The sequence below is a fragment of the Elaeis guineensis genome, chromosome 13 (genome assembly GCF_000442705.2).
Source record: "Elaeis guineensis isolate ETL-2024a chromosome 13, EG11, whole genome shotgun sequence".
Classification (NCBI taxonomy): Eukaryota; Viridiplantae; Streptophyta; class Magnoliopsida; order Arecales; family Arecaceae; genus Elaeis; species Elaeis guineensis.
In genome coordinates, this window is record NC_026005.2 from 10,024,954 (window position 1) to 10,049,329 (window position 24,376).

General features: G+C 36.6%; 1 protein-coding gene and 1 non-coding gene across 2 annotated transcripts; both read right to left on the minus strand.

Annotated features, from left to right (window-relative positions):
• Positions 1–6,210: 6,210 nt before the first annotated feature.
• On the minus strand, positions 6,211–7,374 carry LOC109506540 (mini zinc finger protein 2-like). Its single transcript, XM_019854469.2, has one exon. The coding sequence runs from the start codon at positions 6,799–6,801 to the stop codon at positions 6,496–6,498; it is 306 nt and encodes a 101-aa protein (XP_019710028.1). The 5' UTR covers positions 6,802–7,374; the 3' UTR covers positions 6,211–6,495.
• A 14,890-nt stretch (positions 7,375–22,264) lies between these two features.
• Positions 22,265–22,337, minus strand: TRNAK-CUU (transfer RNA lysine (anticodon CUU)). Its single transcript has one exon. It is a non-coding gene; the product is annotated as a tRNA-Lys (tRNA).
• Positions 22,338–24,376: the final 2,039 nt, after the last annotated feature.

Here is a 24,376-nt window from a genome sequence, read left to right on the forward strand (position 1 = left end):
CTTTATGCTAGTGCAATTGAAAGTATTATGTATACTACAATATGTATCCGTGCAAATAACTTGCATGCAATTATTGTAGTCAATAGTACATGGAGTATTTTGAAAAGGCATATTAGCATGCAATGAAGGGGATTTTTTGCTATTCGATAGATGGCAGATGTACGTATATTTTAGGAACAATGATACTACTCAAATAATTATTGGTTTCAGGCTTTAATTTTGATGTGATCTTGACAGCAAATCTTTAATAGGCTGTCTTTTCACTCTCTTAGGTTCTATTATCAATTAGAAGGTGCCACTACAGCTATAGTTATTGCATCCATTATAGAGTTAGAACACAAGATAGTGATAGAATTGAAGGCGGTAATTTGGTTGAGTGGCTTAGTTGGGGACTTGGGTTTATATATAGCAGGATAAGACAATCGTTTAATATTATAGCTAGAGTGCCATATATATGACTAAAAATTATATATATCATGAAAGAATCAAGCATATTAATGTTAGATATCACTTAATTGGATTACTTTTGGAAAATAGACATGTGACGGTGAAGAAGATCTCTAAAGTAGAGAATCCGATGGATATATATGTTGATTAAGCCCGTCTCTGTTGCCAAGATCAAGCATTGGTTGGACTTAATTTGTGATTCAGTGGCTGATTTATTTCCTCTAGGGCTTATGGATTAGGGCATGGAGCTTCTATAGAGCTTGCTAAAATATAAGACGGTGGGGAGATTAATTTGTTATGGTGTCTTGTACCTAAAGCATAAACCGCCAAAAGACCTCGCTTTGAGACCCTCAGCGCAGGGACAGAGGCCCATAATAGAGGCCAGAGGCCCACACTACGGCCGAAGGGCACAAGGAGAAGCCCCATGTGCGCTATATGCTAGATGGTACGCAAATAAGATTCGCCTGTCCTAGGATTTATTAGGCCTGTATCTTGGGTCTTTAAAGTGCTTGTAAGTTTTGGGGACTCTCCTATTGGCTTTTTCGCCTCTCTTGTTTATACCTTCTCTCCTATCAGTGAAACTTTGTTGATCATCTCAGCATGTGGACATATAGGCCATTAGGCCATAGGCCAAATCACATAAATCCATGTGTTCTCCTCTCTTTTTGTTTGCTTGGCTATCAGTAGATCAATTAATTCTCTTTGCACAATACAAAGCAAACATATAATATCCTAGTTTATGTGTCTGTTTCTAATAATCGAAAATTATAGATAGCACAATGAAATAGGCCCTATGTTTCTCATTGGTCTAACTTTATTATGATTAACAGTCCTCATTCCTTGTGAGAGGGCCTTTGAATGCAGAGTACATAGTGGTGCAGACAGCATACTGAGCTGGTACATAATGATGCCTTTAGGTCTGTAACAATCCAATTTAAAGCCTTGTCTGGAAAAGATCAATTTAAACCATCAGTAACAAGTGAGAACATATCCTCAGATGATGTGTGGAAGCATTAGACTAAAAGTTAGCACGTTCAGTGTCTATTCATATCAACATCGGCGGTGCAGTAGAAAAAGTAGGGGACCTCCATTTTGAGGACGAGCTCCATCCTGGTGAACCATGAAAAGCTCCCTTAGTGTTACAGGACATGGTCCATTTATTAGGACATAAATGGCCAATCGAGGAGTACCACTAAAAGGTAGAGGTTTGTCAAATGGTATTGAGAATATTTGTGTTTGATTCTTTGTAATGACATTTATCAGTCTCCTTTTCTGCTTCCCCACAAAACCATAGTCAAAATTTTGACATTCAGGAAAATTTTGGCTTGGAGAAAGTCTGGGAAATTCAGAGAACCCATTGCATGCAAGTTCAGAAATAATTTAAATCATTGAAAATTAGGAAACAATCTAACAAATTAAATAATGCCAGGTTACCAACATACTCTTTTTTTCAGAAGAAATAGATAATAAGAAGTTCACCAAATGTTGTAAAGTTCATAAATTATTTCAAATTCTTGGTTTTATTGATAACCACATGATTAATTCCTAGGGTCATTTGGTCAAGAGCAAATCATGAATGATGTGAGAATTCTTTAAGAGTCTGAGAATCTTGTTGGTGTTCATACACATGGGAGGACAGTATCACTTTGTGAAGAAGAGTGGCAATGATACCTTGTCGAGCCTATCAAACCAAGTAGACAACTATCTCAAACAGTCTATTCCACACAAGTGGTGCACTTCCTTGTTGATGCCTCCAGTCATGGATTGGTGGCACTCGTCACCATGGTCCTGAAGCAGTGACACTCTTTGCAAAAAGATTCCTTCTAGGGTGGATGATGAAGACTGGAAATTGAAGCTAAGGATTGGCATAGGTGAGAGGATCTTATCCCATAAACCAATCGAAGTATGCCGAAAGTGGTTGTGCACTTATCTTTCTATCCCTTTCCTCTTTATTCTCACTGGTAATCGAGCGCTCCTTGAGAACAAGGAGATGCAAATTAGAGAGAGTGATCAAAGGATGACAATGTTGGATTGATAATTGGACACCTATTACTTCTTTGTCACTGTCAGTTGGCTGCAGTGGAATTCCATGCTACTGTTTTGGCATCATCTGCTAATGGCATGATTTGTAGGGAATCACAATTGTTGGTCGGATTGCTTCTCTTTCATCTATTTCTTTTCATCCTTTGACATATGAGACAATCATAAAATCTCCTTTTCGCCAAGTTCTAGCACGGAGGCATCAAAAATTCAAAATTGCAACGCTTTACAGTAATATGAAAATTCTTATTTTTGGAGTGTAACTAATCTAATTTTAATATACTGGCTTTGAAAAACTAATAATGATCAAATTTGATGTATATGAAGACAACAAATTTTGATTTATAAGCTTGAAGATTTAATAGTGGTTGCGTGTGATACTTGGCAGCTTATACCTTGAAATTTCTTGGTTTTGGGAGGAAGCATTGTCAATTCCAACATCTGATGCTTAACAAGAACACATCTCATTCATGTCATTGCAATAATGGCTTGTGAGCTTACCCACAATTGTCTGCTACGTAGTCCTCTCTTTGAAGGCTATGAATGAGGCACATTTTTTTTGGTTGCACACCGAGTCTGTCAGCAACACAATAGGTCCTGCCATAAAGGATTACAGATATGACAAGCCTCATAGATTATTCCCTTCAATGAGCATGTCGAGTACTTGCTTGCCCACATTTTCACCTTCTCATAATTCTTCACCTCAAGGTTATTTTGGGAGGAATAAACACTTAGTGCATATTTGCTACTGTATACCAAATGGATCACTGGTCCAACAAAAAAAGTGAGACTTGATCAAGATAATATCGAAATCATGAAAGCTCTAACATTGACATGTAGTTTGTCCCATTGAGGACTCTAAGGTTAGGCAAACCTTCAAAGTTTGAATGCATTGAGCCCCTTTGGTTAAGTTAAATGTTGCGCCCGTTATAAATGTGGGTACCTGAGAGGGTTAGTTTAAGGCCTCTCCTAACCTCAGTCCATCCCTAGGCCTGCTGCTTGTCCTATATTTTTTTGCTCATTTGGATTATGGCTCAGTTCACAAATTTCTACATTATGTGTCTAGATCTAGCTCCCATGCAGGTTGCTGAACAAGAAAATCCTAGATTGGATTCTAGATCATTTTGTTGGTCACCATACCACATTGAGTAGCCCGAGGTCATTTCTTAATTTTCGAGTAAAAGACCTAATTCACAACTAAACCATGACCTTAATTGGATTGCCTTGATTTGATTTTTGGATAAATTTTAGTCTCCCTAACTTTCCCCATAAATTAATGTATTTAATATTCTTCAACTAGAGCATGGGACATCATCATTTACTCCAACAACAAGTTTAATGACCATTGCAGTGCTTAAAAGTCCTTGAAAAATGAACAATAAATTTAATAAGTTAATGTCAACCTCCCACTGGTCTGTATAAATTTCATGTTGTGGTGTTACTACGCAAGCAATCAACTACAAGATAAAGTTTGGTCTCCCTAAATTGTCCAACAACTTAAAAGTTCCAAGGTCTTGACTCCAACGAATCTATTCTCTTCTTCAGCTAGAATATCGGACATCATCATTCACTCCAACAACAAGTTTAGTGTCCACGTGATGCTTAGAAGTCCTTGATAAATGGACAATAAGCTTAATAAGTTAATGTCACCCTCCCATTGGTCTGCATAAATTTCATGTTATGGTGTTACTAGGAATGCAATCAACTATAAGATAAATTTTGTTCTCCCTAACTTCTTCCATAACTTATAGGCTTAACACCAAGAATCAGCTGTTTAGCCTTCCTCAGCTAGGACATTGGATGTCATTATTTACTCAAACCACAAGTTTAATGACCATGCGATGCTTAAAAGTCCTTGACAAATGAACAATGAACGCAGTAAGTTAATGTCACCCTCCCTGTTGTATGTATAAATTTCATGTTATGGTGTTACTAAGAAGGCAATCAACTATAACATAAATTTTAGTCTCCCTAAGTTTTCCTGTAACTTAATGTTCTATGGTCATAAGACTAAGGAATCTATTTAGCATTCTTCAATTGGAACATGGGAAATCATCATTTACTCCAACCACAGGTTTATCGACCATGGGCGATGCTTAAAAGAGCTTGACAAATGAACAATAAACATCATAAGTTAACGTCACCCACGCACCGATCTGTACAAGTTTGATGTTGTGGTCTTACAAGAAAAGCAATCAATTATACTATATTTGGAATTAGGATATTCCCTGTCCTCATGACCTCTGCCATAGGCCCATTAGGCCCATTATTCCTTCTATTCTTGCCTTTCTTAAAGTAAAGTCAAACAAAATTCGATGCAACCAGAAGCACAATAATATTGTTTCAGTTCCAATCCAGAACCACAATAGCATCATTGGAAAGATGTTCTTCTTCGACACATTTCAGTGCAAATATTGTAGTGTTCATCAAATTGTCATGCTTGGATAACAATTCATCATGAATTTGTTGTTGCACCAAATTGTGCTCAGCCTTGCCTCTTTTGTAATGAGAGCATCACAGTAAGAATAGCATTTGCTATTGCTTGGCCTTGCACACTGCATGTTCGACACTCTGATTCAAATCAATTGATTACAGTATCTTCACTGCATGGAGAGTACTTATAAAGTGGCAGTGTTTTGATCCTCTTTTCATTATTCAGACAGCTCACATTCATAATTCAGATGGGCCCTCTATTGAATTATCTGATGCCTTTTTGCATGTGCTTTTTCTACAGACTGACTGAGTTCGAGCCGAAAAAAAAAGAAGTGGAGATTAATTATCCTTCTTTTATTATGCTCAACAAGATACTTCAACCCTTTGAACAAGGTAGGAAGGCTATTCTTTCAATTTACCATAATAAGGAAAACTTCATTTAATCTTCATGCCCTTCTCGATACCAAAAATAGCTAACACTTTGTATCCTAATTAGGATGTGCCTCTAGCATGCTGGCTTAGCTTGTCATATCTTCAATTTGATGGCATTTCTTTTTGCTAACCTTTTCCAACTTATCACTGGCCAATTACTGTCCTAGGCATAAAACAATCAGATGCAAGATAGGGGGAGACAAATTAAGAGTTACTTCTTGTCAAAAAAAAAAAAAAAAATTAAGAGTTACTTACTAAAACAAAAGCATAGTAATTAGGAGACATCTTGAAAAATAAATCTACTTGTACTACTATGTCAGCACCTGTATGATACCTATGGTCATCTAGGAAGGTATCTATAATCTACTTATGTATAGAATCTAATAGACACACATTTGGTTATGACATTCTCTCTCTGAAAGATGTAAGCAGCTTTCACAAATAAAATCTTCTAGTACATTTTTTATTGTATGCATCTATTTCATCTCGGGCCCTCATCACAAGGACTAGCAAGGATATATGTCTTGGGATTAGGCCTCTAGTTACATTTCAATTGTTTGATGAAAAAAGATTTACCACCATTTTGCTTAAAGAAGGAGATCAATTAGCGATCAATTTTGCTTAAAGAAGGAGATTGATTAGAGATTAATTTTGTAGTAGAGTTTATCTTGTAATTTTATCACCTTGATTATAAATAAATTACAGCAGAATTTTATTGCGATCTGGTAATTATTGGTTATATATCCGCAACGATCCGATTTTTCTAGCCTTTATATGGTGCAAAAAAAATTAAATACAGAATAAACTTTTCTATTTTTTGGTAATTGAAGTGAGGTAAGCAAAGGGTTAATATATTCAGTCACATTGCATACATTTTCACTTGACAAAAGCCATCATTCTATGTATTTTTAAAGAGATGAAGACTCAACAATCAAGTCTGACTCCTTGCAGATCTTAAAGTATCAAGGATGGCGTGAATCCATCTAGCTTTGGCATACAAGTTCACATACAACAGAAGTATACAATAGTTGAAACCTGATCAAATGCAACCATCAAACACAAACAATCTCCAAACCATCAGATAAAACACACCTATTGGAAAGCAGAAAAGTTTCAAAGTGAGCTTCCACCACATGAACTCTTTCAGCATCCTTCCCACTGCCTTGCCATGGCTGAGGAAGAGCAGTCGCACAACCCCTCATACTCCTGCACTCTTCGGTGGAAGCTCCTGTGGCAGCCGCATGCCGCGCACTTGAGCGCTCCGGTGGTTCCCTCCTCCCCTTCAGCCATGAACTCCCTACAGCCATCGACAGCATACCCTCCAACACTTGCTGCATGGTTCTTTTGGCATTCACCATATCTCACTACTTTTCCCCTTGTGCATGCTACCCCAACTTGGTCTCTAATGACTGGTTCATATCTTCTCAACACTAGAAGTCGCTTCTTCATGGTGAGTTCCCTTGATCCACTTCTTCAGTGGCTGGTTTTTGTGCTTGGCAAGGACTGTGCTGCTCCTATGGCTAATGGGTGGTATTGGGTTATCCTTGGAAGCTAGAAAATGTGCTTTTAGTCTCGTTCTATACCCAATGATGAGGCTTCCTTGAATATATATAAAGCTTGCATTGACATTTTCCTTCTTCCTTGCTTAGTGTCTTTATTTTTTATGGTGAGGGTCACATGACCCTTCATGCATGTCCTTGAGTTAGGGCAAGGCCACTGAATTGATGGTCCAACCAATTCCACCTCACTAGTGCAGAAGGAAACAATTCTTGGGCCATTAGGGTAACCCTAGATTGATGGGAGAGCCTTTTTCTTTTGCCTCCCACTTTGATTGGTTTGTTATGGCATGACTAGCTAAGGGCCCTCCAAAACCTAAATTATCCTACATTGTGGGCTCCTTGAAAGAAATGGTACCAACTCTCTCGAAAAAAGAAAAAGGAAGGTACCAACAATGGCTGTCTAGAGATATAAATATGTGGAGCGATAGGTTGGTTAGCCAAATTGTTGGAGGGGACAGAGCTCCCCCGCCCCTACCTCTCTCTCTTTAATATTTTGTCTTTTTCAGTTAACTGATCAATGTGGAGTGCATTGAACTGCTACAGTGTCGCCTAGGCTTTGGCATTTGCTTTATCCCAATTCCAACTGATATTTGCAAACCTTTCTCATAGCCTAATGATAGCATCCACCTTCCATTCAAAGAGATTTCATGTTGATTCTCGAAAATGTTCTCCAAGTCATGGATAATCCTTTCATCATCCCATCAAATGATTGGTGACACCCCCACCCTCATTTTCAAAGGGAAAAAGGAAAGAAAAAAAAAAAAATCCATAAACATATCATAATTGATTAGGATTATATATTTGAATATTGTTGATAATAAATAAACTTGTAAAGGCTGGTATCTTACTATGTAGAGATGTTCCAACTAACTAAATGGCTCCAAAAGCTTAATAAGGGTCACATCCCTTGACAAACGGCTTGGATGATGCATATGGAGAGACGACCAAGTCAATAATAGACAAAAAAGTAGAGTTATAATTATGAATAACTGAATTGGAGGGATTTAATCAAATCTAAGCTCTACTACAATGTTAACTAACCGAAAGATCCCAGAAACTTGTTTGCCAAAGTATGGTTGCAGGCGGTACCAAGCGTGTGGTGCAACGGCCCGACATCCTTCTACTGTTGAGAGTGGGAGATGCTTGCTGCTATGTGAAGCTAGCCTCATGTGGTCCCCTCCACTTCAGGAGTGGCGTGATCTAGGCTTTCGCCCAAGCCACGCCACTCACTACCCAACTTTAGGACGGGCCAGACAGCTAGGTGTCAACCCACCCTTCAAAAGAAGCAGAAGCAGAAGAAGAAGAAGAAGAAGAAGAAGAAGAGGAAGAAACCAACCCTTAATGCTCATAGAGAAAGAGTTAACGATGTATATCAGGCTCAACAAAATCTCTTAGGTGAAGTCGAATGTTCCAGGATTTGGAAAAGTATGAAAGAAATGATAATTGAAAGCATTCCTTGTTGAAACCAACCATTTAATGCCCGCCATTTTTTTGGCTGCGTCATCATTCGCAAGTGTTTTATGGGACAACCTAAAGCAATCTACTTCCAACTCAAATAATAATTAATAGCTACTTTTAGATGAGGCCCGTGGGAAATTTGAAGTAGTACAATCACCTCATGGCTTTTGGCAATCTCCCTCAAGGATCAATGCATTTCTAACCCTTCTAAGGAGCAACAACCTGCGCTTGAAACAGAGAGATAAATTGCTGATTGAACCGTCCACCAGACAAATCCCATTCACCAATGTATTAATTCAGCATGATCAATGTGAAAAAAATGCTACACGCTGGGAGACTCTTTTGTAACGCTTCAGAAAAAACTTCCAACTCAAAACAAAATACCAGAAGTTACGAAACATTTGCAAACATGCAGAGATCAATCCAAACATTTACAAACATCCAGAGATCGATCCAACTAAAACTGGTGATGTAGAACAGATGGTGGCAGACCATATATGATGCCAAGATTCAGGTCTCTGGATCAATCGAGCATGCGACAAAGACAGTGAGAGGATTATGTAGACTGACCATAACAAAGACCTAAGCCAGCCTACCAAAATCATACAATTGCGCCGAACATGAAAGGAGCTGCAGACAGTGATGAGACCGTCCACATGTGCTGAGGATCCAATAACAACAGTCCTTTCCTAGCTGTTAGAGATATAGGTAAATCATATGCTGTCCTATCCTAAGATAATAGATGCCATTTGGAGTTTGTAGTTTCAAAAATAAGGTGGGTGTTGATGGAGACCACAGGGGAGGACAATTTTGGAAGGGATGAAGGAAGGTGAAACCTTTTGCTGTTTGCCAACCTAGCCTAAAGAAAGCAGCACAGCAAGTCTGTTGTTTCAAGCTTACAGTAGCTTCTGTCCTTAATTTCCAGAGCCTTTGGTGGTATGTAATTATTTGCATATTTGCATCATCTTCAGTAGCTTTGTGTATAAACCCTTGAATCCATTGTCAAAAAATAGATAAGGTGATCCATGTTTATAGATAACTGCCAGATCTTACAATCAAATGACAAAATCCTACCATTAGAGACATAAGAATAAGGGCAAATAGTCCAAAAATCTTTTGACAAGAACAACTTCTAGTAACTGAGAGCACATGGGAATTTATTCTTCTATCTTTTTGTTAGCATTTTAGCCCTGAAAATTCCCAGCTATTAGTATAAGAAAAAGTACAAGATTCTGAAGATTTAGAAGTAGCATTTTGTGCTCAAGGATATATCAAGGATTTTTTTTTTAAAAAAAAAGAAATAAACCAGAAGGCTCATACTCACTTAGTATGAATACGTCCAACAAAATTAGAAAATAAAATGTCTCTAAATTGTACAAGAAAATTGGAATATGATGTCCATAAGACTTATGCTCAGCAACAAATGAGGCCCCCAAATCCATTGCATTGTTCACTTCCCTGTAGACATGGGTTGTAACAAAGGAGTTGTAATTGTCTTCTTGTTTCTAAATGTCCAAAAACAGAGGGTATTCCATGGTAGATCCAAATTGTTTTTAAATCCACCCAATCACTGTAGCTGAATCTCCTTCAAGGAACCCGGATATATTGAACTTCTATTGAAACACAAGTATGCTAATTATAATAACCGGTCATAATAAACAAGCCCGCCCATCAGGATTTGGCCCACCAAACCCACATGAAATATATATATATATATATGAAACAAAGACTCCCAACGGGAGTCTTGTTCTTCTCTGTGCCCGATTAGGATAGGATCTCCTAGGATCAATAAAAATCTTAAGAAGAGCCCTATAAAACCCCTCTTTCCTCCTCCATGGCCGAACACGATGAGCATCAATTTCTCCCTCTTCTTTCTCTCGGATTCTCCCATTGAAGCCGCTGATGCCCTTATTCTTGTCTGCTCAAATTCTCACCGGAGACCTCATCGGAGTCGGAGGTAAGCCTCCACCCTCCTTCCTCTCTTTCTTTTCCTCCTTCCTATGGCATCGTGCACCCCTGCGAGCCGTCGGATTTGTCGGAAATCCCATAAAAACTAAAACTCTATTTTTTTTTGTTCGACCGAGCCATCTCTTCCTTGTTTTCGATCACCGACGCTGCTATTCGTGGTACCCCACCCATGCAGCATGACCCCCACCTCTCATCTATCTTTCTCGAAGGTCATGGCCACTGGTGATCGGCTAAGGACCAGACAAAATTTAAGAAAGGAGCGGTCCCCTATTTTTTCAATTATTTTCAATTTTCTTTTGGCCTATTGCCTGCAGCCGGCCCTCCCTTACTGTTCGCCATCAGCTAGACGCCTGCCATGGTCATCCGACCGTGAACCACCAAACCACCAAGCCTTCCTCCTTTGATCGGCCAAGAAAGGGTAAAGAGAAAGAAAAAGAAAAGAAAAGAAAAGAAAAAGAAAGAAGAAAAGAGAGAAAAGCTGTCTCTCTCTTAAAGTCCCTCTAGGATTCTCTCTCTAGAATTTCTTTTTCCTCCTTTCTCTCTCTAAGAAAGATCTATAGATCTTATATCGGATCATCCTTTCCTCTTTTAGGGATCCATGTTGACCTCGGTGAGATGACCCCTAATCGATTTAGTGTCTGGATGGTCTATCAAATTGATCACCCAGTCAATCATTTTTTTATTATTTAATTTTATTAAATATATGGAATAAAAAATTGATCATGATTTAATATTTTAAATAAGATTACCTGATTCATTTAAGGAAGACTAAAGATCTAGGACGATCGAGATAAATGGATCTTACAATCTTTATTTATTTTTAAATAATCATATTTTTCATACAAAAAATTATTATTGATGAAATTATATCTTTTATAAAATAAAAATTAGCATATATGATATAACAAAGCATGTTTTATTGTGAGTATTGATTCCATGAATATGTTTTATAAAAATAGCATGATTACGAAGCATGAATTTTATTATTTTTTCATCTATGTATATGTATGTTTTAAAAAAAAGATGTAAAGATTTTCAAGGCTCTCAGATAGCTATGAACGAATCTCTTCGGAAAGATCGACATCCGGAGCTAGCATCCACACGAAACATGACCCCACCAACAGGTATAAAATTGGCACACAAAATAAGAACTCTATCAATTAAGAAACATGACCCTGTTACGGGTATAATAGTGATCTTAGCATGAATATCCATGAGTAATATTTTGAAACATGATACGAATATATGATAAGAATGATTTATGATTATAAAATATACATAATTTATGCATGCATGATGAGTTTATAACTTATTTTATTATATGCTCTATGAAATACTTATTTTTATAATATCTGTTACTTTCTAAATATTGCATTATCATGAAAAATAAAACTTATGCTTGATCCGGTAAGGAAGCACAAATTCTACTTATTGGATTAGTATAGCTCATATTTTTTTATTTTTTTTTCTTATACAGAAGAATAAGGTTAGGATCGATGAAAAAAATCTAAGCTTAGAGATTTGTAAAGCAAGCTTGAAAATTTTGTACTAGAGATTTAGTTTATTTTATGATCATAGACTTGAAGTTATTTATTTATAAATTTTGAGATTTGGGTTGATATTTACTTTTGAATTTAGATACTCTGAACCAGTTTCGATTTAATTAAGAATTTGAATTGAACTTTATTATTTCTTTTATTTATGATGCATCTGTTATTATATTTAAAAAGATGAATGTTGGCTTCATATTATCATGCGCTATATCCCTTAATAGCATGACCGTATTATATCTCGAATTTGGGACATGACATTTTATGGTATCAGAGCTATAGGTTTGATCATGGGTAGAACTTAAAATCTAGCAGTGGATAGTTAGATCACGTATAGTTAGATTTTGACTTAATAGAATAAAGAAGGATAAATTTTATTATCTATACTACTGCCTTGTTATAGATACGGAATAATGTTAAATTTTGGATAGGAAACGATGAGTGATAAGGAGGATGAAACCTTGGCAAATATGGCTGCTAGGATAAGAGGAGCCAGCATGACGTTGCGGGGAGTTGCCAACCAACTGATTGAGCGAGCTCTTAATGCACCGGCCGCTCAAGCAGACATTGCTGGAGTATGTCAGATGGTGGCCCAGCTTATCCAGCAGTAGCAGCAGACACAAATTGCTCCTCGACCTACATCATTTATGGAGTCATACTATGAGAGATTCAGAAGGCTCAACCCACCACTATTTGAAGGCGAACCTGATCTTTTAGTTGCAGAGACATAGATTCGAGAGATGGAGAAGATATTCGATGTCCTACAGTATCTCGAGACCCTGAAGGTCAGATTAGCCATGCCTATGTTAAAAGAGAACGTTGAGTTTTGGTGGACTACAATAAAAGCTGCCTATGGGAATAATGATGACCAACTGACTTGGGAAGAGTTCAAAGAAATATTTTATGATCGGTACTTCTCTGAGACAATAAGATTGGTAAAAGAGAATGAGTTTCTGATTTTGAAACAAAAGGATGATATGACAGTATTAGAATATGTCAACAAATTTAACGAGTTAGACCGCTTCTGCCTCTAGCTTATGGAGTTCGAAAGGAGCAAAGCCAACCGATTTGAACAATGTCTAAAATATGAAATTCAATCTTGTCTGTCTTCTCATATTTTCAATGATTACAAAGACATGCTGGAACGAGCTTTGAAGGTGGAGTCAGAATTAAAAAGATCAAATCTGAAAAGAGGAGATAGAAAGAGGTTAAGATCAACAGGAAATTCAAAGGATCAGCAGAAAAATTCCAAAAATAATAACTCTGATAAGAAGAAAAAATCTATATCCTGTTCATACTGCGGCAAAAATCATAGCGGATCTTATCTCAAGAAGATAGGAACATGCTTTTCATGTGGCGAGAAAGGACATATGGCTCGTGATTGTCCAAATAAGAAAAAGGATGACTCCAGACCTACCAGACCAGCGACCAAAAATAGAAAGAAAATGCACGAGTGTTCGCTTTAACCCAATAGAAGGCCAACGCAAGTGATCAAGTGATGATAGGTACTATCCCAATCAATTTCATAGGTGCTCATGTGCTATTTGATTCCGATTCTTCTCACTTTTTTATATCTTTCAAGTTTGCTACTTCTTTGAATTATATACCTGAAGAATTGATTGAGCCGTTATATGTTAGCACACCTCTTAAGAGCATTGCTATTGCTAACATTATTTTTAAGAATTGCATAATTCAAATAGAAAAAAGAGCATTAGCAGTAGATCTGATTCAATTAAATATGCATGATTTTGACATTATTCTTAGGATGAACTGATTATCTTCATACCATGCCCATATTGATTGTTTTGGAAAAAGAGTGGTATTTTAAATTCTAGATGAGCCGCAGTTCTTCTTTCAAGGCGAAGCTCATAATGCGGAACCCAAATAATTTAAGCCTTCTTCGAGTATCACCTCAGTTATGAATGCAAGGAAGGCTTTAAGAAAAAGATGAAAAGCATTTTTGGCCTATGTAGTGGATGCCCAAAAGAAAAAGATAAAGGTGGACGATATTCCAATTGTCAAAGAATATCTTGATGTTTTTTCAGATGAGCTATCTGGACTGCCTCCAGATCATGAGGTTGAATTTAAAATTGATATCACACTGAAGATCGGACCTATATCAAAACCTCCTTATCGGATGGCTCCTATGGAATTACGTGAATTAAAAGTTAAACTATAAGAATTTTTTGGATAAAAAGTTTCTTCAACCAAATACATCACCATAGGGAGCTCCTGTGTTATTTGTAAAAACGAAAGACGGGAGCATGCGATTATGCATCGACTATCAAGAGTTGAACAAAATAACTATGAAGAATAAATATCCTCTTCTTCGAATAGATGACTTATTTGATCAACTACAAGGTGCTCAAGTTTTCTTCAAAATTGATCTACGATCAGATTATTATCAACTAAGAATTAGAGATAAAGATGTGCCTAAGACTACATTCAGGACTAAGTATGGCCATTATGAATTTTTAGTAATGCCTTTTGGACTAACCAATGCATCGACTACTTTTAAAGATATGAGAAACAAGATCTTCAAGCCGTTTCTGGATCAATTCGTTGTTGTTTTTATTGATGATATTCTAGTTTATTCTAAAAGTAAAGAGGAACATAAGAGACACTTGAGGATTGTGCTACAAACCTTAAGGGAAAAGAAGCTCTTTGCCAAGCTTAGTAAAGGTGAGTTCTGGTTAGGCAGTGTCGTCTTTCTTGATAACATAATATCTAAGAAAGAAATCTCAGTCGATCCAAAGAAGATAGAAGCCGTGGTGAATTGGCCTCATCCGACTAATGTGATAGAAGTTAGAAGCTTCTTAGGATTGGCTGGTTATTATAGAAGATTTGTCAAGAAATTTTCTCAAATTACAATTCCTCTAAGCTACTTGATCCAGAAACGAGTAAAATTTGAGTGAAGCAGTGATTGTGAACAGAGTTTTCAAGATCTGAAGCAACGATTGATATCTATCCCAATTCTTACTTTACCTTCTAGTAATGAAGGATTTATCATTTATAGCGATACTTTTAAGAAGGGGTTAGGCTGTGTATTGATGCAGAATGATAAAGTGGTAGCTTATGCTTCTCGACAACTGAAATTCTATGAGCAAAACTATCCAACACACGATTTGGAGTTAGCAGCTATAATATTTACCTTAAAGATTTGGCGATATTATTTATATGAAAAATCATGTGAAAGTTTTACCAACCATAAGAGCTTAAAGTACTTTTTACTCAAAAAGAGCTAATATGAGGCAAAAAAGGTGGCTTGAACTATTGAAAAATTATGATCTAAATATTAAATATCATTCTGGAAAAGCCAATGTGGTGGCAAATGCACTTAGTAGGAAATCCATAGCAAATATGACGGCCTTGCTTTCTACTCAACGACAAATTCTGAAGGATCTTGAAGATTTGCAAATTGAAGTAATCAGTACTAATGTTAAGAATATGTTAGCCAATTTAATGGTACAACCAAAATTGATTGAACGGATAAAAGCGGCCCAACAAAATGATATTCATTTATGTCAGTTCAAAGAAGACATGGAGAAAGGGTTGCAACTTGAGCTTAGAATTCATTCAAATGGTATTTTATATTTTGAGAACAGATTATGCATACTTAGAGATCCCAAACTGAAGAAGAAAATTTTAGAGGAAGCTTATAAATCTCGCTTCTCTGTTCATCCTAACAGTACAAAGATATACAGAGATTTAAAACAATATTTTTGATGGAACGAAATGAAGCAGGAGATAGCTCAATTTGTATCTCGATGCTTAGTATGCCAGCAAGTGAAGGCCGAACATCAAAAACCAACTGATTTGTTAAAACCATTAGAGATTCCAGAATGAAAATGAGAGCATATTACGATGGATTTCGTCACAAGACTTCCAAGGATAGCAAGAAAGAATGATGCAGTGTGGGTGATTGTTGATCGACTTACTAAATCAATCCACTATTTATCTTTTCGAGCGGTACTCCACTTGATAAGTTAGCACCGATGTATATTGATAGAATAGTGCACCTGCATGGTGTTCCGGTAAGCATTGTGTCTAATCAAAATCTATGATTCGTATTTAGATTTTGAAAAAATTTTCAAGATGCTATGGGGACCGAATTGAGGCTTAGTACTGCTTTCCATCCGCAGACCGATGACCAATCAGAAAGGACAATCCAAACTCTTGAAGATATGTTAAGAGCTTGTGCTTTCAATTTTGAAGGGCATTGGGATGATCATGTGGCTCTAGTAGAATTTTCTTATAATAATAGTTTTCATTCTAGTATCAAGATGGCATCCTATGAAGCCTTATATGGAAGAAAGTGTAGATCTCTTTTGCATTGGGATGACGTTGGTGAAAATAAATTATTGGATTTTGAGTTAGTTTAAGATGCTAGAGAGAAAATTCATCTGATCAAGAGAAGACTCAAGACAGCACAAGATAGACAAAAGAGTTGAGCTGATAGAAAGAGGAGAGAATTGGAATTTTAAGTTAGCGATTATGTTTTCTTAAAGTATCACCTACGAAGGGTGTTATGAGGTTTGGGAGGCATGCCAAGCTAAGTCTGCGCTATATTAGACTTTTTGAAGTCTTGAGTAGAGTAGGAGATGTTGCTTACAAACTAGCTTTGTCACCAGAATTATCCAAAGTGCAAAATATCTTTTATATTTCATTGCTGAGGAAGTTTGTACCTGATCCGAATAATGTGGTAAAGTATGAGCCATTGCAAGTTCATAAAGACTTAACCTATGAAGAGTTTTCCTTCCGAATTATTAATAAAAAAGAGCAAGTCTTGAGGCGGCGCATAATTCCATATGTGAAGATCCATTGGAGCAATCATGAAGAGAGAGGCTACTTAAGAGCTTGAAAATGATATGAAGTCAAAATATCCTCACTTATTTGATAATAAAGGTATGCTAAGTTTCGAGGACAAAATTTTTTTTTAAGAGGGGTAGAATGTAATAATCGATCCTAATAAACAAGCCCCCAATCAGGATTTGGCCCACTAAGCTCACATGAAAAAAAAAATCTGGAACAAAGACTCCCAACGAGAGTCTTCTTCTTCCTCGTGCCCGATTAAGATAAGATCTCCTAGGGCCAATAAGAACCTTAGGAAGAGCCCTATAAAATTCCTCTTTCCTCCTCCATGGCCGGCCATGACGAGCACCAAGTTCTCCCTCTTCTTTCTCTCGGATTCTCTCATTGAAGCTGTCGATGCCCTCATTCTTGTCTGCTCAAATTCTCGTCGGAGACCTCACCGGAGTTGGAGGTAAGTCTCGACCCTCCTTCCTCTCTTTCTTCCCCTCCTTCTTATGGCATCACGCACCCCCGTCAGTCGTCGGGTTCATCGAAAATCCCATAAAAATAAAAACTGAGCTTTTCTCTATTCAACTGAGCCATCTCTTCCTTGTTTTCGATCGCCGGCGCTGCTATTCGTGGTGCTGCACCCATGCAGCATGAACCCCACCTCCCTACCTATCTTTTTCGAAGGTCATGGCCGTTGATGATCGGCCAATGATCGGAGAAAATTCAAGAAAGGGACGGTCCCCTATTTTTCCAATTATTTTTGATTTTCTTTTGGCCTGCCGCCGGCCCTCCCTTGCTCCATCGCCGTTGGCTAGACGCCCGCCACCCGCTGCCAGTCATCCAGTCATAAACCACCAAACCACCAAGCCTTCCTCCTTTGATCGGCCAAGAAAGGGAAAAGAGAAAGAAAAAGAAAAGAAAAGAAAAGAAAAAGAAAGAAGAAGAAGAAGAAGAGAGAGAAAAGCTCTCTCTTTTAAAATCCCTCTAGGATTTTTTCTTTTTTTCTCTCTCTAAAATTTCTCTCTCCTCCTTTCTCTCTCTAAAAAAGATCTATAGATCTTGTATTGGGCCATCCTTTCCTCTTTTAGGGATCCATGTTGACTTCGGTGAGATGACCCCTAATCGATTTAGTATCCGGATGGTCTATCGAACTGATCACCCAGTCAATCATTTTTTTTATTATTTAATTTTATTGAATATATAAAATAAAAAATTAATCATGATTTAATATTTTAAATAAGGTTATCTAATTCATTTAAGAAAGACTAAAGATCTAGGATGATCAAGATAAGTGGATCTTACGCTCTTTATTTATTTTTAAATAATCATATTTTTCATGCAAAAAATTATTGTTGATGAAATCGTATTTTTCATGAAATAAAGATCAGCATATATGATATAAAAAATCATGTTTTATTATGAGCATTGATTCTATGAATATGTTTTATGAAAATAGTATGATTATGAAGCATGAATTTTATTGTTTTTCCATCTATGTATATATATGTTTTAAGAAAAAGATATAAAAATTTCAAAAGATCTCAGATAGCTATGAACGAATTTCTTCAGGAAGGTCGACATCAGAGCTAGCATCCACACAAAATAGGCCCCACCAACTGATATAAAATTGGCACACAAAACAAGAACTCTATCGATTAAGAAATATAATTCTGTCACGGATATAATAGTAACCTTAACACGAATATTTGTGAGCAATATTTTAAAACATGATACGAATACATGACAAGAATGATTTATGATTAATGATTATAAAATATATATGATTTATGCATGCATGATGTGTTTATAACTTATTTTATTATATGCTCTATGAAATGTTTATTTTTGTAATATCTGTTACTTTCTAAATATTGCATTATCATAAAAAATAAAACTTATACTTGATCCGGTAAGGAAGCGCAAGTTCTATTTACTGGACTAGTGTAGCTCATATTCTTTTTATTTTTTTTTGTTATACAGAAGATAAGATTAAGACCGACGAAGAGAATCTACGCTTGGGGATCTGTGAAGCAAGCTTGCAAATTTTGTACTAGAGGTTTAATTTATTTTATGATCATGGACTTGTAGTTATTTATTTATGAATCTTGAGACTCGGATTGATATTTATTTTTGAATTTAGATGCTCTGAATCAGTTTCGATTTAATTAAGAATTTAAATTAAGTTTTATTATTACTTTTATTTATCATGCATCTGTTATTATATTTAAGAAAATGAATGTTGGCTTCGTGTTATCATGGGCTGTATCTCTTGATAGCATGACCATGTTATATCCCGAATTTGGGACGTGACACTAATCATTTTCAATTGCTAAGAGGCTGATAGTAGTAGCGCACAGAGTCACTGTTGCTTAAGATCTCTATGATGTGTTATGATCACCCACAAGTAAAAAAAAATGGAATGAGCAAGATACTGCTGAATTCATGAGCAAAGAATACACCAAGCATGGGTAAGAAAAATCAAGGCACAAGGATCAGAAACATAAGCAGACAGCTAACGTTCACATGTACCAACATGAGCTGCAATGTAACAAAAAATGTATTGTTTACATGAGCAAATAGAACTTATATAGCACAAAAGACCATTTTCTGAAAAGTTATTAGGTCATAAACTGACATCATTGGATATCATTATGTTATATGCATCATGTTATCCAGGAAAATCTGCAAGTAACTTAACTTATAAATTGCAGGCCAGATGTTACAAGTTTTTTTTTGGTCAAGATTTTACAAATTGTCTATGTGCATCCATTGAAATGTAAGGTGCTGCCAGCAGAAAGAAAACGTACTGAAAGTAATCTAACACTGGTCCTTCCCACAAATTACAAGCATACTTGTCCTATTGTTACCTAACACATACCATAGAGTACGTCACTCCATAGACTTTTCATTTTCAGACAGACCCAAGTTTACTTTTTAAAGAGGTCACTCCTTTAGGCTTTGCGTGATTAAGGAAGAAGCATCAGGTCTAGATAAGAAACACTAGACCAGCTAGTATCATAATTTGACACCAAGTCCCTCAACAATGTTTTAAACTGCTCAATTTGCTTTCTCCAAGCAATTAAGCAACTTGTGTATGACCTACAAAATCTCAGTCAGATGATCAAAACAAAAATAAGGACTAGTTCCTCGTTAACAATAGCAATAGAGATGTCACTCCTAGACAGCTTCTGCAGCCCTGGTATTGAAACCTCAGTTCGGACTAAGAATAGACCACGGCATCAATAGCCAGTGTATGGTTCCCATCTAGGCACAAGAACTAAATATTCCCATTAACCACACACTATTGCATTCTTCATTAGGGAATAATAAAGATTTTGTAGCAGAAGATGCAGGATGGTAGCAACGCTCTTCTCAGCATCAAGTAGCCAAGCTTTTGTCGCATTTTCAACATACATAAAAAACTTCCTATGTTATGCACCTGTCAATGGAATAAACCAAAAAAGATAAACAAAAGTTTGAACTACAAGGAACAGCATACAGTCCATGAAAACCTGAAAGCTTTGAAATTTCAGGAGATGAGGTACAATCTGATGTATCCGTCATTAAGGATAAGCAGAATAGCAGTACATTTCCTCTTCCTGACAAGAGCAACTAAAAATTTGCTTGCTTAATTGGTTATCAGCTCTATTACAACCTTCCATCTATTCCAATGTCAGTATCCTGAAATAAGAGCATCCATCCATGCATCCAAGGCAACTTCTACCATTATGTCCTGTCATCCCATAGGACATGTCAGGTGCTTGTAATCATCCATTTCCTATGATCATGTGTAGTAGCAACCCATGCATGTGTTCATATATTTATGGATCAAGATGTCTAACAATAAATGGCAGGTACACAAGCCCCCCCACAATCTGATTACCCAAACCATTAAATCGATCAACCAAATATAAATTCACCTCCTATCCACTACATATGCAGCACATATATGCAATCTCAGAAGATAACATACATGTTGATCGCTGTTATACATGGTAATTGCTGTTTCTATTACAGGATGCCGAGGGCGCAATCATGGCCAATCTCCCACATGCTCTCCTTATTGATCCAGAGTTCTTTATGATGGAATTTAATGAGAGCAGGGGAAAAGCCTAAGCTCAATTGACAGATCAACATACTTTCTCCTCAGACCAAAGATCTAACCTCTCCCGCCGTTCATACCAACTCCACAAATAAGTGTAACATATAATCCAATTTCTTCTTCTAAATTTATATCCAAGAGCAGGCCCATTGCATGGAATTCCAGGTTTTGTTAGTGAGTAAAGCACCATTGTGTCATGGATACATGATTTGCCATGTTCAGATACAGGTAACTTATAAGTTGCTACAGGGAAAAATTTGTACCCAGTGGAAAATCCTACTGAATTGATCTGGTGAAGTTTGTACCTGCTGTGTCAGTGCACATGATTAAACCAAAAAAATGGATCATCTAATTAATATATGTGGAGAGAATCAAATCTTTTCCCTTACATTACCAACCATGAATATCTTACTAAATGTAAGTGATAAACATATTTGTGAAAAAAACATTGGACTTGTACATACTGTACCTGCCTTTTTGCACTGCATTTATTTGATACCATGAGGTTGGGCTCCAAGATCCTCCAGAATGTTCCTGCGGCTCTTTGGCCATGTCATCTATGAGCCTTGCCTTTCCTGTTGCTTTGCACCCAACCAAAACCGTTTAAAACTTTTATTAATAATAAAGAAGAGGAGAGGAAAGAACGGGAAAATCCTTATGCTATGGACGATTTGGAGAACCAAACAAATGAGGAAAGGACAATGGTATATAGGGAACTTCCGTGCAGTTAGTCTACACTAGAACATGGGGTTAGAAAAAAACATAGGATCTTTGTCAACAAATCCTCCTTGGCTAAGTCACGATCAACAAAATCAATTAACTTTTCCAGAATGATTTGCCATGGTCAGCTGGAATTCTGCTTTCTGACTCTCTCACTTCCACTCTTGTCCCCCCAACTCCACCCCTCCAACTCCAACTTGCTTCTGCTTCTTGTTTTTCTTTTTATCTTTGTTTCAGGTTCCTTTCATTTCCATGAAAGTTAGGTAGTATGTTCTTCCCTTCTTCTCAAATAAGAAAGAAGAGAAAAAGATTGATACCCCAAAATAAAATGCTATGAACCACAAAAACAAATGGATGGATTACAGGAACATGAAAAATAATTGGAAAAAATTCAAAATTAAAATAGACTCAAAAGCACAGTATGGGAAATATACTGGCCATATAGTATCCAAGTCTTGCAACATTTGAGATTGATAAATCAGATAGTACCTGAATAAGTATTATATAAAAAGATTAAGAAAGATGATTTTGATTTGAAAATTGTCGAAGTGATCTGGTTAGGTTGGCTGTTTAAAAAATGGGTAAAAACAACTGGTATCTGTCTAGTCTGTTCAGTATTATTTACACTTACTGTTTAAAAAATGGGTAAAAACAACTGGTATCTGTCTAGTCTGTTCGGTATTATTTACACTTAAAAACTTTCACTTTGACCCATCAATAAATTTGAAAAAAAAATACTGAAAAAAATGAAATGGCGCCCACCGTGGGTTCGAGACCCACGACCACAAGGTTAAGAGCCTTGCGCTCTACCGGCTGAGCTAGACGGGCATGCTGATTCATTACTCACCTCATTGATATATACCTTTAGCATGATGATGTCTTTCCACTGCCAAATATCCAAGCTTGAGACACAAATAGATTTGATTAAGAAAGAGTTCACCATGTTTTTTGCTCCTACAACTATAAATGTTTATGGGACCATTGCCTAGGAATCTTGATTCTAGAAATTTCCTCCAAACAGAGCCACTGCGGTAAACTTCTATGTGCAAACAGAAATGTGAGAGAGAATTTATGTTTCTCAAAATGACTTTTAAAAGAGTTATCCTTATCTACTATAATATGACTTGGCCACTTGGGCAAAATTGCCAGCAACTGAGGCTGTAGCTGCACATACATGCTGTTTAGAACTGACAAGGATATCTCAAACCTTGCCTGCCTGAATTGATTTAAGTCTTCTATTTTCCACAACAAACACCCACCGGTCAAAGGCCCTGCTACATGATACAAATGGAAGATTAGGCAAAATGAGAAAAGCTGCAAAAAATAATGAACAGGCCTGATCAGACAACTAGCCTTCTATATGATGCAAAGCGGTTATCTACCTAGATGAGCGAAAGTAAAAGTATGCTGATAAATTGAGACAATTACAGAAGATAACTAAAGGACCTCATCATGCTGTTTTCTGGATAATTATCTAAAACTTCATGGGACTCAGTAGTTTCATTAGTGCCTCGATACAATGTTGAAGTCAGGAAAATATGATCTGGATTGAATGGAAAAGTGATAAGGGTGAAAGACTAGTAATCAATGGAAAGCCCAATGATCGATGATCAGAGAAGCATGATTTTGCTAATTTTACATCATCTGGGCTGTCAATCCTTTTGCCCAGACAAATGCAAATGGAGATTTCTTGAACATCTGAAACATATGTTGGACTTTCTGAAGCCTGCACACCATATAAGATAGATATATAGTGCCATATAATATCACAGGCTTATCTTGAAAACACAAACTAAATAACTGAAAAGGGTGCCTTCTTCTTTCCAGTTTATTTACTGCACTACTAGACCATCATACTAATGCATGTGAAGTCATTAAATTTGTCAAGCATGAGTTGCATAATTGAAGATGAAAATAAAAAATGTAAAAATGACTTATCATAAAATCATGTGTACTCATTGCTTATCATAAAAATGACTTTCAATAGAAAAACAAATGCTGTACAAAATACTATCTAATACAAAGAAAACACTTAGAAATGTTTTTTATGGACTACTTTAATATAATGTGCTGACCAGTAGGCATAGTTAATCATCACTTATTTTAAACATTAGACTCAAGAATTCAGGCAACTGGTATCAAAAATTAGTGAAATTTCTAACCAGTATGTTATAATGTGGGCGGGTGTTAAGAAACAAATGACACAGAGTGAGGGGATAGTGAGTCTCCTCACTGTTTAATCATAACTAATTAAACTAGTTTCAGTTAGATCTGAGTTCTTAGACTTGGTTGCTTCAGTCTTCACCCGTTAGATATGTCCTGTGAAGAGTTTCTCTCCAAGAGAAATAAGCAGTGTAAGCTCTCAAAATAATCAGGAATCTTCATATTAGAGTTTACATAAGTTGTCTTTAAAGTTCATAAAAATATTATATAGTTGGTACTTGGGTTGGTGTGCTAGGAGGTCATCAAGGTCTATAAAATAGAAGGCCACTCCTATCATAATGTAACAAATTGGAGAATACAAGCCTTGCTATTCGAGAATTCCTCTCCCTCTATTCCTCCTCCTATTCTCACTATTATAGCATTCTAATTCCTCCCTTTATTCTTTTCCTTGAAAAAAAATCCCTCCCATTATTCTGTTTTCACAAGCCTCTATAACCATATCAAAGCACTCATCTCTAGCTTCCACCAAGCCACAACCCATTCTCCAAATCCAAGCAATCCAAAATACCTAAGCAGCCCTTCATATTCTATGTTCTTTTTCCCTCTGAAATGAACCTATTTACCTTCATACCAAAGTTATTTTTATTATCAATTGAAGCATACATTTGCAATCTGCTCTTCTGTGAAGGAATGCTGCCCAGTTT

What these genes read in the sequence shown, in the direction of transcription:
- LOC109506540 (XM_019854469.2), bottom strand. Translation starts at nt 6,801, where the DNA reads ATGAAGAAGCGACTTCTAGTGTTGAGAAGATATGAACCAGTCATTAGA.